At 43.4% G+C, this 17,957-nt stretch overlaps 1 protein-coding gene across 1 annotated transcript; it reads left to right on the forward strand.

Moving 5' to 3' along the window:
* Positions 1-17,355: 17,355 nt before the first annotated feature.
* On the forward strand, positions 17,356-17,655 carry LOC139035027 (late cornified envelope protein 1E-like). Its single transcript, XM_070467132.1, has one exon. The coding sequence runs from the start codon at positions 17,356-17,358 to the stop codon at positions 17,653-17,655; it is 300 nt and encodes a 99-aa protein (XP_070323233.1).
* Positions 17,656-17,957: the final 302 nt, after the last annotated feature.

Raw genomic sequence — 17,957 nt, forward strand, 5'->3', positions numbered from 1 at the left:
TCAATTGTCCTGCTATTTTTATCTGGGAGTATTGGTTCACCGGAAACTAACTCCAACTTCTTGCCCCATGGCCCATCTATCTCCTGCCTCAAGGTGGATCAAATGGGGGCCTTGGAAGAAAAGCAGTTGAAGAAGTAAACAGACATGGAATGGCAGACAGAAGAGGGATAAAGTGATTGGTGCTGGAAAATGGCTGAGGCAAAATGCTGAATCGAGAAAGAGAAGAAGTTTGAGATCAGAGAGTTCAAGTACCAGGGTGGATGTTGGGTTTAAGGATACTGAGATGAGCAGCCATCACAAATGACCATCAGCTTATTGATGCCATGCAGCCGGTTTACCACTGGTGTGTCTCCTTGGACCAGCCAGAGGGACAGGTGGTACCAGGGAGGAGAGGCTCTCCATCAGTCAGAGATACTTTTTAGGCTTGAATGGAGATTGAGCCCTTAGTCACTCGAAGGCCTCCTGACTTGACCCTGCCTGGATAAAAAGGCTGGGTTGAGCAAGCATTTCATTCATCATTTATTTCCACAGCATCTCATTTGCATTCTTCAGAGGTTTGTTTTATTCAGTCAGAAATCCAGGAGCTGTTTCCAATGAGTATAGTCTTAATCCTCCAGTAGCAAACAGCGTTTCTCACCCTCAGCTATATTGACATTTGTTGTTATTTAGTCGCTAAGTCATGTCCAGCTCTTTGCAACCCCGTGGCCTGTAGTCCACCAGGCTCCTCTGTCCATGGAATTTCCCAGACAAGAATACCAGAGTGGGTTGCCAGGATACCAATACCACAGACCTATTCCTTATCTGAATCCCTTGGCACCAAATAAAATTTAGGACATTTTTAAAAAGGAGGATAGTCAATAAATATGATTTATTTTTGATAGTAATGCTGCAGGAATACTTCAGAGTTGGCCATGTACAACCCTAACACCATGGATTTGCTGACCTAAAACAAATTGCCAGATATTTCTCCAGCAAAGATGCATTTATTTGGAATCCTCAGTGAATTGCAATTTGGTGTCTGCAACCATGGGGAGTCACATACAAGTCCCTACATGGTGAGGAAAGGAGAACACTTTTATAAAGGGGAAAAGGAAGTTGGGAGTTCTGTAGTTAACAAGAGTCCATGGTTTTTCATTGGCTGAGTCTTTGCCAGGAAAGAAGAGTCTTTCTTCCTGATGTGCTGTTATTCTTGCAGGGCATTAGAGCTCCCCCTCGTGGTGCCAGCCTTTATTTAATTGAGATAGTCACATAATTTTTTTCAAACTCAAACCAAGGAGTCCACCACATCTTGGGGAGGCAGGTCGTATAGTCCAGATCCTCCACCCCTGATGGCTTCAGGGTTCCCTCAGAGAGGTCATTTGTATTTCTGCAACAGAACATAGGAACATTCACAGTAAGGTGAAGAGACCTCACTGTCAGCTCAGTTCAGTTTTTTTTTTTTTTTTTTTGCCACGAAATGGCTATCATAAACAATCAGACAAGAAACTCAGTTTTCTAAGGTCTTTGGATTTGGAATTCGTGAGAAAGGAATTATCAGTCTGTGACAACATCTCGGGGATTATCAGCAGTGGCTTTCTCAGCTCTTCCCCCACCGCTGTTGTCCTCTGTCCCAGTCTCCTGCATGAATCCCCAGCATAAATGTGATTATCCTTAACCCTACTAAAATGACAAACATACAAGTAACAATCATAAAATTGAACCAAGGCCTTCAGTGGATTTTTGGTGAACATTGCATAAAACCTGGAGGACTGACCCTGGCTGTAGTCTCCCCCAAATCTGGACCTAGTCTTCTTTTCTGCCTTATTCTATGCCTCACTCTCCCTCCCTACTCCATCACACATGCCCTACATTCCAGTCATGCTGGACCACTCTGCTCACAAAAGACCACCTGTATTCTCCTGCACCATACATATTCTCACACTGTTCTTCTCCACTGAGTATCCTCCTGGTTCCACCCCAGGGATCAAGGCTTCACCACCCTTTAAAGCCTATATTCGTACCAGACCTCTTTGACAAATCTTTCTGGTTACCTTCTTCAGAATTCCTTTCTCTTTTACCTATTTTCCAAGACTGGTTTGTATCTCCCCCCTAGACATGCTTTACTACTTACTGGATTTTTTAAATAGCATTTTGGATTTATTAGTTAACAATTTTTATGAAATTTGGAAAAATTTTGACTTGTTTTAAACTATATTTCCTCCTCCATTCTATTTATTTTATCTTCTGGACTCTAACATGTGTGTATAATGTTTGCTATTTTTCAACAGATTATCAATCATCTGTTCATTTTTCCCCAATATTTTTTCCTCTCTTCCATTTCAGTTTGAATAATTTTTTCAAATTCAGGTTCACCAATCTGTTCTTCTGTGCTTTACAATCTGCTAAGACCATCCAGTGAGTTTTCCGACATTATATTTAATTTTGAACTTATGTTTTTCAGATAATCTGTTTCTCATTTTTTGAACTTCCATTTGGTCATTTTTAACCTTGGGGAACATAGGAAATCTATATTGCAATAATGACAATTTTTATTGAATTTTGAATATGTCTGTTCTTAAGTATACCAGTTGCACCACTTGAAGTCACACTTTAGACCTCTTTGGTCACTTTCTTTTTTCACTTGTCCCATTTTTACTTTACTTCATTCCTTCAGAATTGCCCCAGGAAATTGTGAATCAGGCTATAATTTAGGGAAATATGCCTCTCTTCAGTCCTCTTCTCCTATTTTAATTCTAGACATCTCCTCATAAAGTCAGATTCTTTGAAGTATATTGGAAAAAATGGCATTTAGTTTTAATAAGATCCATCTAGTTTTAAAAGATAGCTATGACTTAATAAAAGCCCACTGTCTGTTAAAAATTCATGTCTGAATCTATTTTCCTTTATGCCTGTCTATCAACCTGAACATCACACAGTGCTAACTACCATCTGGTCTACTTCCTCTTTGCCATCTTAATTTGTAGATCCTGAAGAAGACATTCCTATCATAATCTCAATCTAAAATATTAGAAAGCTAAGGTTATGATAGAATATTCCATTCTGATATGGTTCTAGTAACCAGAATATTCTATTCTGATATGAAATATCACCTGCCACATCAATAAACAAAGGATGTTACAGTCACCAGAGATGGTAGCCACCACCAATGGTGAGCTGGTGAGCCCCAAGGAAAAGAATACCTGCTATCTAGCAGTCATCAGATGCAGCCACTCCCTGTGGTGAGTCCTCGGGAAATTTGGGATGTGTAAACAGAGGATACTGGTCCCAGATAGCTGAGGCACGTATCAAAGGAATGATTTCAGTGAGCCCAGACTCTTGCATCTTCCCAAACACAGAAAAGTGCTAAGTTCCTTAATTTAAGATATCTGGTTTTCTTTTACTGATAGTAATCTTTTGCACCTACTATTTGCCCTTTGTTGCAAAACTCCTATATATATCCTGGTTTCCCCCTCACCTCCTCTCAGTTTTCTCAGGGTTACTTGAGATGCTATTTCCAGGACTTGAAGTCCTAAAAATTTTCGCCAAATAAAACATAACTATAAAGTCTCAGACTGTGAATATATTTTTCAGTTGACAGTCATACACACATACACACACCCCACAACTTAGACATGTAGATTTTCACTCCAAGCTATCTAGATGCAAAGGTCCAGATGAAAAATTAATATCTAGGGTGGAAGGAAAGGCCTCATGTGACCAGGTCCCTCAGTGTGAAGAGAAGGCTGTGAAGAGAGCCATGTTCCATGGGAAGTAAGGCAACAGAGGATTCCATGAATGCTGGTGTCTGTTTCCACCCACTATAGCCCTCTTTTTAGGCAGGTGCTTTCCTAGCCAGGAACGGCTGCCCTGAGCCCCGTAGAGGGAGGCAGGGAAGAACTGCCAGTCATCACCTGTCACAGGAACCATGTGGGTGGCAGGAGGCGGTCCTCTCATGCCCAGGCCCTGGCTCACACCTGAGGGCAGAGCCCAAGGCCAGGATAAAAGGGCCTTGGGGCCAGAGCACCTCCATCCACTCCTCTCCTGAGGTGCTGACGACTCTGTGCTGTGTGTGCACCGGTGAGTTTCCACTGGGAGTGGGAGCAGGGCCTTCCACAGAGGATGCTCAGATCAGAGGGGAGGGCAGGGCAGAAACTTGGGGGCTGAAGTTGTGGCCAGCAAGGACAAAAGCTCAGGAATCTGAAGGAGGGAAGGAAAGATGAGTGAGAGAGACCAAGAACTACTGGGAAGATTCTTGTGGCTGGTGCTGGAGCTTTAGAGAAACCAAATGGTTTTCAGTTGCTGGGTGTGTCTTTCTGCTTTTAGGGAATAAAAATACTGACCTCTAGATTATGCTGGAGTGGGGGTGTATAATGGAAGCATCATTTTGGAAACATATCCCTACCCAGTTGTAAAAATAATGGACTGAGGATGCTGGTACTTAGTGGAGAAAATCAGAGACACTTGTGGATCTGTTTGAATTCCAACAAGAAGATCCATAGTGAGGCTGAGCAGCCCGGTGACAGGCCTGGGGAGCAGGATATAAGACAGTCTTTGGGTTGGGAGTCAGGGAACCTGGGGATGAAACTGTGATGTGTTTGTGAATAGCCCCGAGCCAGTGAATTTGCCTCTGTTTGTTTCAGTTTCTTCTGAAATGAGCTGATTGGGACACATTGACTCTAAGGCCCTTCGCAGTTGTAATTTTCTATGTTCTGCAAAATGAAAACATATCAGAAATTCTTCAGGGAGAGGAAGATTTTGCTTTTGCCTTAATGAGGCTTTCAGCTCTAAAATGGTCCCTACATTGGGCATTTTCAAGGATCTTGGTGATGTGGTAGAGAGAATGCTGACCTGGAGCCAGTTTATTTCCTGGTCCTTTTTCTGACACTTAGGAAATGTTAATGAGCACAAAAGAGATGATTTTCTTATGTCTGATCTGAAGACTTTCAAGATAAAGGGGCTAGAAAGATGCTGAAAGTTCAGGAAGGGGCAGGGAGGTCTCTGTGTGCTGGTCTAACCTGCTGTCTGTCTCTCCCTCAGCTCCTGAACCCGCCCACCAAGATGTCCTGCCAGCAGAACCAGCAGCAGTGCCAGCCCCCTCCCAAGTGTGCCCCCAAGCCCCACCCCTAAATGCCCCCCAAAGTGCCCCCCAGTCTCCTCCTGCTGCGGTGTCAGCTCCGGGGGCTGCTGCGGCTCCAGCTCCGGGGGCTGCTGCAGCTCTGGGTGTGGGGGCTGCTGCCTGAGCCACCACAGGCGCCGCAGGTCCCACCACCGCAGACCCCAGAGATCTGACTGCTGCAGCCAGCCCTCGGGGGGCTCCGGGTGCTGTGGAGGGGGGAGTGGTCAGTCCTCTGGAGGCGGCTGCTGCTGAAGTAGACCCTGAGCCAAGAAGAGCTGAATTAGAGGCATGAAAAGGACAAGGCCATCTTCCTTTGGCCTGACTGTCTGCTGAGATGTATCAGTGAAGATTTCAAATTTTGTCCTAGAAGTTTCTTCTGACCTGGAATTCAGAAATCTCTATTCTTTCCTAAAAACTCACCTGCTGATCCCTGATCCCACCTCTTCAAGCTGCCTTGGGAACCCCAGAGAATCATTCTTATGCAACTGGCAGTTTCCTACCTGAAATGAAACAATAAAACAAATCATCCATTCACCACCTTGTCCTGGACTGTTTTCCTCTTACTTGTCGATGTACAGGGAAAGACAAGCATGTCTGCTGCCCTCTGCCCTTTCTCCACTTGTTATCTGGACCCTAGACTAGTATCAGTTGCTTTCAAGACTCATTGAGTCCTTAAGATTAAATTCCTCCAACTCCTGTCCTCATTAAAGCTGAAACTAGTCACTCTCTTAGAGGAGGTCAGGAAACAGAAATTAAGATGTTTGCTTTAACAGGCAGAATTTTATGTAAGGAATTGCTGACTTATTGAAGAACTGACAGGCAAATAAAGGTTAACAAGTAGCAAGTTCAACTACCACTTCCTCTAGGCGCAGGGAGAAATGCTGATATGGGTCCTGATAGATGCTTCAAGGCCTGAAGCTCCTTACAAACAAGGAGACATTCTCTTGGATCTTCCCTTCTCTTTACCTTTTGATCTCTGGTGAGTCCAGAAGTCAGTGTCCAGCAGCGGAGGCTGGACTTAATTTCTTCTCTGTCTCCCATGTGTGGGAGCCTTCCTGCCCACACATAGGAAACTCCCCACAATTTCCATTGATTTTGAGGTCAGGATGTCCATACAGTCCAGGCAACATGTTGGGATCCAGGATGCTCTCTCTGACCACCCTCTTCCCTATCTTAGACAGTCAAACCAGTGGGAGGAGAACTTCACCATCTTTTACCATCATGGACTAGAGCAAGAAGGACAGGCTCTCCAGTAGACTTGGTGACCCTCATCTGCACATTCTCTGAAAAACACCTCCTACTCTGTTACTGCCCTGAGTCCTGAGGACAGGGTGATATAAGAACTGTCAATGATGGAGCAATTCCAATTGCCAGGCTGGTGGTCTAGTGGCTAAGATTAGGTCCTTTCACCATGACCTGGGTTCAATTCCCGGTCAGGGAAAATGTGTTTTGGGGGGCTTAACTGGTGGTGCTAGTAGTAAAGAACCTGCCTGCCAATGTAGGAGACATAAGAAATGTGGGTTCGATCCCTGGGTTGGGAGAATCCCCTAGAGGAGGAACTGGTAACCCACTCTGGTACTCTTGCCTGGAGAATCCCATGGACAGAGGAGCCTGGCGGAGTTAGGATTGCTGTATTATTACTGTTGGTAATTAGCTACAAGGAGCATCCTTATGCATATATTCTTTTCTTACCATTCCCTTATTTCCTTAGGCTAAGTTCCAATATATTCAAACACTATAAAAAAGTATGCTCATTTTACATTTTAATTCATTCACACATCATAAAGTCTGTATTAAATGAATGAATCATCATACAGTCATGCATGACAATTATACCAATTTATTTTCAAGCCAATGAAGTTTGAGTGCCCAATTTCATGCATCCCCTCCAACAATGAGAATCTGTCAGGCACTCAATCTTTGCCAGTGAATGAATACACTGGATTGACACTGTTCCATAAGACATTTCCTTTTAATTTCTCAATCTTTTTTGATTGGTAACATTGAATATATTTTCAATTATTCTTTGGCCATTTGTATTTAATTTCTGATATGTGTGTCAACAGAAAAATATAGTCACAACCTGAAAGTAGAGTTGTTTTATTTGGTGGGAATTCTTGGGACTTCAAGCTCAGGAGGTAGTATCTCAAGTAGCCCCGAGAAACTTCCTTGAGGATGTAGGAGGAATCAGGTTATATAGAAGTTTGCACCAAAAGGGGCAGGCAGTCTGAACAGCAAAAGATTATTGTCAGTTAAGGAAAACCAGATACCTCAAGTTAAGGAATTTAGCGTTCTTTTTTATATGGGAAAATACAAGCATCTGGGCTCACTGAAATCATTCCTTTCATATGTATCTCAGCTATCTGGGGCCAGCATCTTGCTTCTTGATTTTTAGTGGTGGCATCCAACAGCTGCTGGATCGCAGGCATTGTTCTCCCTTTCAGACAGGCTCTGGGCTCAGAAAGTTACATTTGGAGTTGCAGAAGTCACTGATGGCTATGACATCTTTGTTTACTGATATAGCAGGAAATACTCCATAGAAATACTCCAAATACAACGTGTATTGCCTGTTCATGTTCTTTGCTCATCTGTTTGTTGGTGTGGTTGCATGTTTGGATGGCATCACTGAGTCAATGGACATGAGTTTGAGCAAGCTCCAGGAGTTGGTGATGGACAGGGAAGCCTGGCATGCTGCAGTCTATGGGGTGCAAAGAGTCAGACAAAACTGAGCGACTGAACTGAACTTGCCTATTTTCTGTTGACTTGTGAGAGCTGTCTTCTGTGTTCCTCGTAAATGTGTTGCAATCTCCCCACTGATTGATTTTCTTTCTGTCTTATCTGTCTATTTGCTGTATAGATTTTTAACTTGATATACCCATTTATCAACTTTTCTTTTATATTTCTATTTCCTTCAAAATAAGTTTATTTCTCAATAAATTAGAAATAATATATATTTTCCCTTAATACTTTTAAAGTGTGCTTTTAAAAATATTTTATAATAGAAAATAAAGGTTTTGAGGGCCTCCCTGGTAGCTCAGAAGGCAAAGAATCTGCCTGCAATGCAGGAGACCCAGATTTGATCCCTGGGTTGGGAAAAGCCCCTGGAAAAGGGAATGGCAACCCACTCCAGTTTTCTTGCCTGGAGAATCCCTTGGACATAGGGGCCTGACAGGTTACTGTCCATAGGGTTGCAAAGAGTTGAACATGACTAAGAGGCTAACACTTTCGCACTTTTTCACTTTCAAATGTTTTGAAGGGGAAGGGAAGGGAAGGGAACTACAAATTGATGATGTACAAGGTCCTGTCTCTGGAAGGGGCTGTAGAGTGCAGAGAAAGAGAAATATTCACCCAGTTTTAATGACTTCCTCTGAATCTCAGTAGTGTTTCCTCCCACCTTGTGAAATTATCAAAGAACATGGGTGACATACGTTTGTGATAGGGCCTACATGGGGGCTCATTGTTAACATAACTTATTATGTTGATCTCTCAAACAAAGGATAAAGTCACAGTGACCCTTGAGACTGACCAAATTGCCCAAACTACATTCTGCTTTCCTTCTGGCACCTACCTTCTGAAGGCTAAAAGAACACCAGATTCCAGACCTCCAACTCTATGACTGCCAGACTCAGCTACAGGCTAAAAATTAGCCATCCCTTCAGAGAATTTTTCATTGGGGGTAAATAAGAAAGATCCCATCAGAGAGGGAGGACACTGGTTCTTCTCAAGGGCCAGTCATCCTCTCGTTTTCCCTCTAATATATTTCCTTTCCTTGCCCAACTGCCTAGCTCACTCTCTTTTTCTCTGCACTCGCTTTACACTTTGATGAGTAAATAACCTCAGAAAACCAATCCCTTGTAACTAAACATTTCTTTTTCTTTTTTACTGCATCAGTTGAACTCTAAAAGCCAAGGCTTAGAAACAAGTCCTCAAAATATTGCAGCCATGCTGCTGATTAATAACCTATACCCAGAGTCAGACTCATGGAAGGTTGGGTGCTGCCATACCTAGAGGTAGAGGTGTGACCCAGTGGAACATCAGCTCCATTAACCTAGGAATCTGTGAGCTGGGCTTTATTTTTTATTTATTTTTATTTTTTTATTTTTTTTTACTGACTGTGTGAGTCAGGGAATCAATATCCCAATCGCTCCTTCCATAGCCAAGCCCTTTAGAACATATTGAGAACAAATATTTCACTTGAGTAATATAGAGAGAGATCTCTGTAGGATGATATGACCAGCACATATAACAGTACACATCTTAATGTCAAACTGTTACCTGATTGACTTAAATCCCATGGAAAAGCTATGTGCAAACTCTTGGGTGCTAAGAAACCCTGGTGAAATGACTATCTGCATAGCTCTGCTCTAGGAGCAGAGGGGGATATAAATGTTTTATATCCAGACCCTGTTCTCAATAAATACTTGATCAGAAATATGTCACATAAGCAAAACAAAGATAAGACATGAAGTAACCTGGTGGCGCTAGTGGTAAAAACCCACCTGCCAATGAAGAAGACATAAGAGATGGGGGTTCGATCCACTGGAGAAGGAAATGGCAACCCACTCCAGTAGTCTTGACTGGAGTCCATAGCGTCACCAACAGTCTCAGACACGACTGAAGAGTCTTAGCATGCATGCATGCAGCCAATTCAAAGTAGAGCTAAGGAGTCAATTCAGGTTAAGAGAAGGATTTCTTCTCTCTCTCTTTTTTTTTTTTTGGTTTTTGTCATACATTGAAATGAATTAGCCATGGATTTACATGTATTCCCCATCCCGGTCCCCCCTCCCACCTCCCTCTCCACCCCATCCCTCTGGGTCTTCCCAGTGCACCAGGCCTGAGCACTTGTCTCATGCATCCAACCTGGGCTGGTGATCTGTTTCACCCTAGATATACATGTTTCAATGCTGTTCTTTTGAAACATCCCGCCCTCGCCTTCTCCCACAGAGTCCACAAGTCTGTTCGTGCACCCCAATGTTCATCGCAGCACTGTTTATAATAGCCAGGTCATGGAAGCAACCTAGATGCCCATCAGCAGACGAATGGATGAGGAAGCTGTGGTACATATACACCATGGAATATTACTCAGCCATCAAAAAGAATTCATTTGAATCAGTTCTAATGAGATGGGTGAAACTGGAACCCATTATACAGAGCGAAGTAAGCCAGAAAGATAAAGACCATTACAGTATACTAACACACATATATGGAATTTAGAAAGATGGTAACGATAACCTTATATGCAAAAAAAGAAAAAAGAGACTCGGATTTCTTCTCTTAAGGGAACAAAGAAAAAACCTTTAGAAACAGAAAAGGGTCATACTGTATAGATATTTGAATCAAGGCCAAGTTGTTCGGGTTTTATCCTGAATCAGTGAAGCCTCTTAAGAAGACATCATTGGATGATAGTGTGACTGTATAGTTATTATCTGAACTGGAACAGGGTTGAATTTGAAAAGAAGATTGAAAAGAAGGTTTATGAAAATTTATGCTGGGATAAAAGACATAATCTAAAACTGTCTCTGGAAAACTATGCTGTATGGTTTTGGTCACCTTATTTAATGGTGGTGGGTAATTATTTCTAGAAGAGTTCTAATGAAGAAGATAGAGGGAAAAACCAGGAAGGTGGGATGCAAAATAACAGCCAATAAAATACCTATATATACACAACACACACAATACCACTATAAAATATATGTGTGTATGTTTATATAAATACACATATTTAGTCTCTGTTTATATAATTTGTCCACCCAAATGTATATATTACTTATTAATATCTTGTAACTATATGTTAACTGACTTCATTCTTCCCCTTGTGATTTGTTAAGTCATTATAATGTTCCAGACTCTGGGAAACTTTTGATTTTCCCCAAATTTTTCTGCCACTGACAGAAAGGAGAGGGTTTTTCTTCACATGCTGCTTCTGGCTTCAGTGTGCCTTTTTCTAATTAATTAATTAGCTTCCTTTCAGAAAATTTCACCGTGGTGCTATACACCAACTTGAACGAAATGTGAACTCTTGTCCTTGCCTTTCAACTACTCAACTTGCTGGGGTAGAAAAACTTTACAAGCAGAGAAATCTACAATAAAAACCTAGGGTCAGGAAGTTGCAAGGGGCTTAAAAAGAGCCTCTGGAGGTCACTCTATTACCTCATCTCCTGTTTCGCTGGCCCTGGTGCTTAGGTGTCTCACTCTGCACTTCTCTCTTTCCCTACACATCATCTCTGACTGGCTGTTCTGTGTGGAGCAATGAAGAGCTCTTCTCCTCCTCACCACAAACTCCTTTCCTGGCCATATTTCATAGTCAAAAACATCAAGATAGGGACTTCCTTGGCAGTTCAGTGATTCAGTTCAGTTCAGTTGCTCAGTCGTGTCCAACTCTTTGCAACCCCATGAATCGCAGCACGCCAGGCCTCCCTGTCCATCGCCAACTCCCGGAGTCTACCCAAACCCATGCCCATTGAGTTGGTGATGCCATCTAGCCATCTCATCCTCTGTCTCCCCCTTCTCCTCCTGCCCCCAACCCCTCCCAGCATCAGGGTCGTTTCCAATGAGTCAACTCTTCACGTGAGGTGGCCAAGGTACTGGAGTTTCAGCTTCAGCATCAGTCCTTCCAAAGAACACCCAGGACTGATCTCCTTTAGGATGGACTGGTTGAATCTCCTTGCAGTTCAAGGGACTCTCAAGAGTCTTCTCTAACACCACAGTTCAAAAGCATAAATTCTTTTTTGCTCAGCTTTCTTTATAGTCTAACTCTCACATCCATACATGACCACTGGAAAAATCACAGCCTTGACCGGACGGACCTTTGTTGGCAAAGTAATGTCTCTGCTTTTTAATATGATATCTAGATTGGTCATAACTTTCCTTCCAAGGAGTAAGTGTCTTTTAATTTCATGGCTGCAATCACCATGTACAGTGATTTTGGAGCCCAAAAAATAACTTCTGACACTGTTTCCACTGTTTCCTTGCCATGAAGTGATGGGACCAGATGCCATGATCTTAGTTTTCTGAATGTTGAGCTTTAAGCCAACTTTTTCACTCTCCTCTTTCGCTTTCATCAAGAGCCTCTTTAGTTCTACTTCACTTTCTGTCATAAGGATGGTGTCATCTGCATATTTGAGGTTATTGATATTTCTCCCGGCAATCTTGATTCCACCTTGTGCTTCTTCAAGCCCAGTGTTTCTCATGATGTAGTCTGCATGTAAGTTATATAAGCAGGGTGACAATATACAGCCTTGACAATATACAGCCTTTTCCTTTTTGGAACCAGTCTGTTGTTCCATGTCCAGTTCTAACTGTTGCTTCCTGACCTGCATACAGGTTTCTCAAGAGGCAGGTCAGGTGGTCTGGTATTCCCATCTCTTTCAGAATTTTCCACAGCTTATTGTGATCCACACAGTCGAAGACTTTGGCGTAGTCAATAAAGCAGAAATAGATGTTTTTTCTGGAACTCTCTTGCTTTTTTGATGATCCAGCGGATATTGGCAATTTGATCTCTGGTTCCTCTGCCTTTTCTAAAACCAGCTTGAACATCTGGAAGCTCAAAGTTCACGTATTGCTGAAGCCTGGCTTGGAGAATTTTGAACATTAGTTTACTAGCGTGTGAGATGAGTGCAATTGTGTGGTAATTTGAGCATTCTTTGGGATTGCTTTTCTTAGGGACTGGAATGAAAACTGACTTTTCCAGTCCTGTGGCCACTGCTGAGCTTTCCAAATTTGCTGGCATATTGAGTGCACCACTTTCACAGCATCATCTTTTAGGATTTGAAATAGCTCAACTAGAATTCCATCACATCCACTAGCTTTGTTCGTAGTGATGCTTTCTAAGGCCCACTTGACTTCACATTCCAGGATGTCTGGCTCTAAGTGAGTGATCACACCATTGTGATTATTTGGGTCATGAAGATCTTTTTTGTACAGTTCTTCTGTGTACTCTTGCCACCTCTTCTTAATATCTTCTGCTTCTGTTAGGTCCATACCATTTCTGTCCTTAATCTGTCCTTTAACGAAATGTTCCCTTGGTATCTCTAATTTTCTTGAAGAGATCTCTAGTCTTTCCCATTCTATTGTTTTCCTCTATTTCTTTGCATTGATCCAAGGAAGGCTTTCTTATCTCTCCTGGCTATTGTTTGGAACTCTGCATTCAAATGGGTATATCTTTCCTTTTCTCCTTTGCTTTTCACTTCTCTTTTCACAGCAATTTGTAAGGCCTCCTCAGACAACCATTTTGCCTTTTTGTCTTTCTTTTCCATGGGGGTGATCTTGATCCCCGTCTCCTGTACAATGTCATGAACCTCCGTCCATAGTTCATCAGGCTTTCTGTCTGTCAGATCCAGTCCCTTATATCTATTTCTCACTTCCACTGTATAGTCATAAGGGATTTGATTTAGGTCATACCTGAATGGTCTAGTGGTTTTCTCTACTTTCTTCAGTTTAAGTCTGAATTTGGCAATAAGGAGTTCATGATCTGAGCCACAGTCAGCTCCCAGTCTTGTTTTTGCTGACTGTATAGAGCTTCTCCATCTTTGGCTGCAAAGAATATAATCAATCTGATTTTGGTGTTGACCATCTGGTGATGTCCATGTGTAGTCTTCTCTTGTGTTGTTGGAAGAGGGTGTTTGCTATGATCAGTGCGTTCTCTTGGCAAAACTCTGTTAGCCTTTGCCCTGATTCATTCTGTACTCCAAGGCCAAATTTGCCTGTTACTCCAGGTGTTTCTTGACTTCCTATTTTTGCATTCCAGTCCCCTATAATGAAAAGGACATCTTTTTTGGGTGTTAGTTCTAAAAGGTCTTGTAGGTCTTCATAGAAACTTTAAACTTCAGCTTTTTCAGCATTACTGGTTGGGGCAATAGGCTTGGATTACCGTGATATTGAATGGTTTGCCTTGGAAATGAAGAGAGATCATTCTGTCGTTTTTGAGATTGCATCCAAGTACTGCATTTCGGATTCTTTAGTTGGCTATGATGGCTACTCCATTTCTTCTAAGGGATTCCTGCCCACGGTAGTAGATATAATGGTCATCTGAGTTAAACTCACCCATCCAGTCCATTTTAGTTCTCTGATTCCTAGAATGTTGACATTCACTCTTGCCATCTCCTGTTTGACCACTTCCAATTTGCCTTGATTCATGGACCTAACATTCCAGGTTCCTAGGCAATATTGCTCTTTACAGCATCGGACCTTGCTTCTATCACCAGTCACATCCATAACTGGGTATTGTTTTTGCTTTGGCTCCATCCCTTCATTCTTTCTGGAGTTATTTCTCCACTGACCTCCAGTAGCATATTGGGTACCTACTGACCTGGGGAGTTCCTCTTTCAGTGTCCTATCATTTTGCCTTTTCATACTGTTCATGGGGTTCTCAAGGCAAGAATACTGAAGTGGTTTGCCATTCCCTTCTCCAGTGGCCCACACTGTCAGACCTCTCCACCGTGACCCGACCATCTTGGGTGGCCCCACATGGCATGGCTTAGTTTCATTGAGTTAGACAAGACTGTGGTCCAGATGATCAGATTGGCTAGTTTTCTGTGATTACGGTTTTAGTGTTTCTGCCCTCTGATGCCCTCTTGCAACACGTACCATCTTACTTGGGTTTCTCTTACCTTGGACGTGGGGTATCTCTTCACAGCTGCTCCAGCAAAGCGCAGCCACTGCTCCTTACCCTGGAAGAGGGGCACCTTCTCATGGTGAGGTTCAGTGATTAGGACGCCACAGTTCCACTGCAGAGACTTGGGTTCCATCCCTGGTCAGGGAAATAAGGTCCCCCAAGCTAAGGGACATGGCCAAAAAAAAAAAAAAAAGTCAAGATATTTAAGCAGAACAAGTAATTTGAAAAAGAAAAGAATGAAAAAAAATCCGATTTACCCTTCTTTGAAGGAAGTTATGGTTTAAAATGATATAATTTCCCTTTATTTACAAATACATAGGCATCTTATAACTTGAGGATCCACCACATTAGCAATATTTCACCAGTTCTTTTCTTTATACTGTCTTATTGAATGAAACATTATCCTTGTGAAATATTTTTATCACTACCTGTACTTTATAACTGAGGAACAAACAAACAACCAAAACTAAAAATAACTCAAGTAACTTTTGCATGGAAACACAGCTAGCAAGTGGCAGAATCAGGACTGTTTTCTAGATCTGTCTGATCTCGGGCTCATAAAAGCAATGAGATACATCAGTGAACTTTGGTAAAAGCTAAAGAGTAAATATTGTCTTTGGGAACCCTAGGGTCTCTCTTCCAACTACTTAATCCTGCCACTGCAGTGTGAAAATAGCCCTGGAGAATAAAAAAATGAGAGCAGGCCTGGTTCCAAGTAAAACTTTATGAACACTGAAATTTGAATTTATTATAATTATCATGTTTCATGAAAGAGTCTTCTTTCAGTTTATCTTCATAAACATTTAACATGTAAAATCATTCTTAGTTTTCAGGCTATAATGAAACAGGCCATGGGGCATATTTGGGGGATAGATCAAATTTTGCTGACATTTGATAGCCTGGCAGGGTTACATTATGTGGAGAAATGTGAAGACATCTCCAAATTACAGTCTGAAACAGACTGCCATGAGTAATGAATTTATATCAGAAGGAAGAAAGAAAGAAAGTGATTGGGCCCCAAGCAACAAAAACAGGAGCTAAGAGGCCTTCCTTCCATGCTGGTATTTCTCAAGGAGAAATGAAACAGAAGATCCAAACTAAAGCGTCTCTACCTTCTCCACTCCTTGTTTCTAAGTAACTCTACTCCAAGCTACTTGGAGAGGCTGCCCTGAGTTCATAGAGTGAGACAGGAAGAGGCTGCCAGTCATCACTTGTCACAGGAGCCACGTGGCTGGCAGGAGGCGGTCCTCTCATGCCCAGGCCCTGGCTCACACTTGAGGGCAGAGCCCAAGGCCGGGATAAAAGGACCTTGGGACCGGAGCACCTCCATCCACTCCTCTCCTGTGGTGCTGACGAACCTGCGCTGCGTGTGTACAGGTAAGCGTCCTCTGAGAACTGGAGCGGGGCCTTCCACAGAGGATGCTCAGATATGAACGAGAAGGCAGGACCGTCACAGAGCAAGGTCACTGTGTCAGAGCAGGAGGGCACAGGATGACTGAGGGATGCAAGGAGGGATCTGGTACCAACTGGGAACAAAGACAGAAGAGTCAGGCAGCTGTGCCCCAAAGGAAACAAGCTGACCTGTAGTGGAGAGGGCCTCTCAGGAGAAGGACACTGACGACCTGACAGACTCCCAGCTCGACTCTGGCAGGTGTCAGGAGGGAGCTCACATGTGAAAATATTGCCCTGCCCCCATTTCCAGCGAAGGAGCAGCCCAAGACCTCAGGCTCCTCTGGGCTTTTTAAACTTGCTTATTATTAAACTTCTTCATGCTTATTCATGGATCTGAAGTGCGTTTACAAACTTCCATGTTGATTAAGAAACAGTAACCCTGAGGACCACCATCGCAACCCATCAGCTTAAGGAGATGGGACCTCTCTGGACTGAGATCAGAGGGCAGAGGTTCAAGTCCCAGGGCTGTAGAGTTTGAGAGGATTACTAGTCTCTTCTTTAACAAAGGTGGCTCAGTGGTAGAAAATTCCCCTGCCAATGCAGGAGATGAGGGTTTGATCCCTGGGTCAGAATGACCACCTGGAGAGGGAAATGGGAGTCCACTCCAGTACTCTTGCCTGGGAAATTTCACAGACAGAGGAGCCTGGGGGGCTACGGTCCATGGGGTAGCAAAAGAGCCAGACATGAGGAGCAACTAAACAACAACAATGATCTTTAACATAAGTGGGCTTAATGAGAGCTGTAATCTATAAGATTTTTTCGCAATGCTGACTTTACAGAATAAATCAAATTATGATCAGGGGACTGGTTGCTGTATTTTTTCTTGAAGAAAGAATTTGTCCTTAAATGGACTATAAACTGGACAATTTCAGATTTCGAAGACATAGATAGAATCAGTTCCATCTCCACTTATAAGATTTCAGACTCTTGGAGCTGTTCTGTTATATTGTTTGGTCTTAGGTTACTACTTTGTACAACTAGATGAGAGGTCTTGTCTGACTTACACAACTGTGCTGAAGTTTCAAATATAAAATTCAAGAGTATGGGAAAGCTACTAAGAGTAGTAAAACTACTGGATATTATGCTTTTAAGATTATAAGTGATGCTAAGAGGGCAAAAGGGGGCAGGGAGGTCTCTGTGTGCTGGTCTGACCTGTTCTCTGATTCTCCCTCAGGTCCTGAGCCCGCCCACCAAGATGTCCTGCCAGCAGAACCAGCAGCAGTGCCAGCCCCCTCCCAAGTGCACCCCCAAGTGCCCCACTCCTAAATGCCCCCCAAAGTGTCCCCCGAAGTGCCCCCCAGTCTCCTCCTGCTGCGGCTCCAGCTCCGGGGGCTGCTGCAGCTCTGGGTGTGGGGGCTGCTGCCTGAGCCACCACAGGCACCGCAGGTCCCACCATCGCAGACCCCAGAGGTCTGACTGCTGCAGCCAGCCCTCGGGGGGCTCCGGGTGCTGCGGAGGGGGGAGCGGTCAGTCCTCTGGAGGCGGCTGCTGCTGAAGTGGACGCTGAGCCAAGAAGAGCCAACCTGGGGACAACAGATGGACAAACACTTGCTCCTCCTCCATCACCTCCTGCTGGGCCTGCCCCTCTTGCTGGGGAGTCTGGCCTTTGAGCTCTGGTCCTGAGGATCCCTGAGCCCTAGGGTCCAGGAGCCCCGGACCTCTCCCCGAAACCCATTTATTCACCTCCTTTGCCATACGTGTGATGGCCCTGGGAATCCCAAAGCACAGACCCTGTGTCCCTCTGTAACTTATTGCATCCTGCTGCTCAAGTTAAAATAATAAACACAGAGTGTGCCC

Source organism: Odocoileus virginianus, chromosome 5 (genome assembly GCF_023699985.2).
Source record: "Odocoileus virginianus isolate 20LAN1187 ecotype Illinois chromosome 5, Ovbor_1.2, whole genome shotgun sequence".
NCBI lineage: Eukaryota > Metazoa > Chordata > Mammalia > Artiodactyla > Cervidae > Odocoileus > Odocoileus virginianus.

What these genes read in the sequence shown, in the direction of transcription:
- LOC139035027 (XM_070467132.1), top strand. Translation starts at nt 17,356, where the DNA reads ATGTCCTGCCAGCAGAACCAGCAGCAGTGCCAGCCCCCTCCCAAGTGC.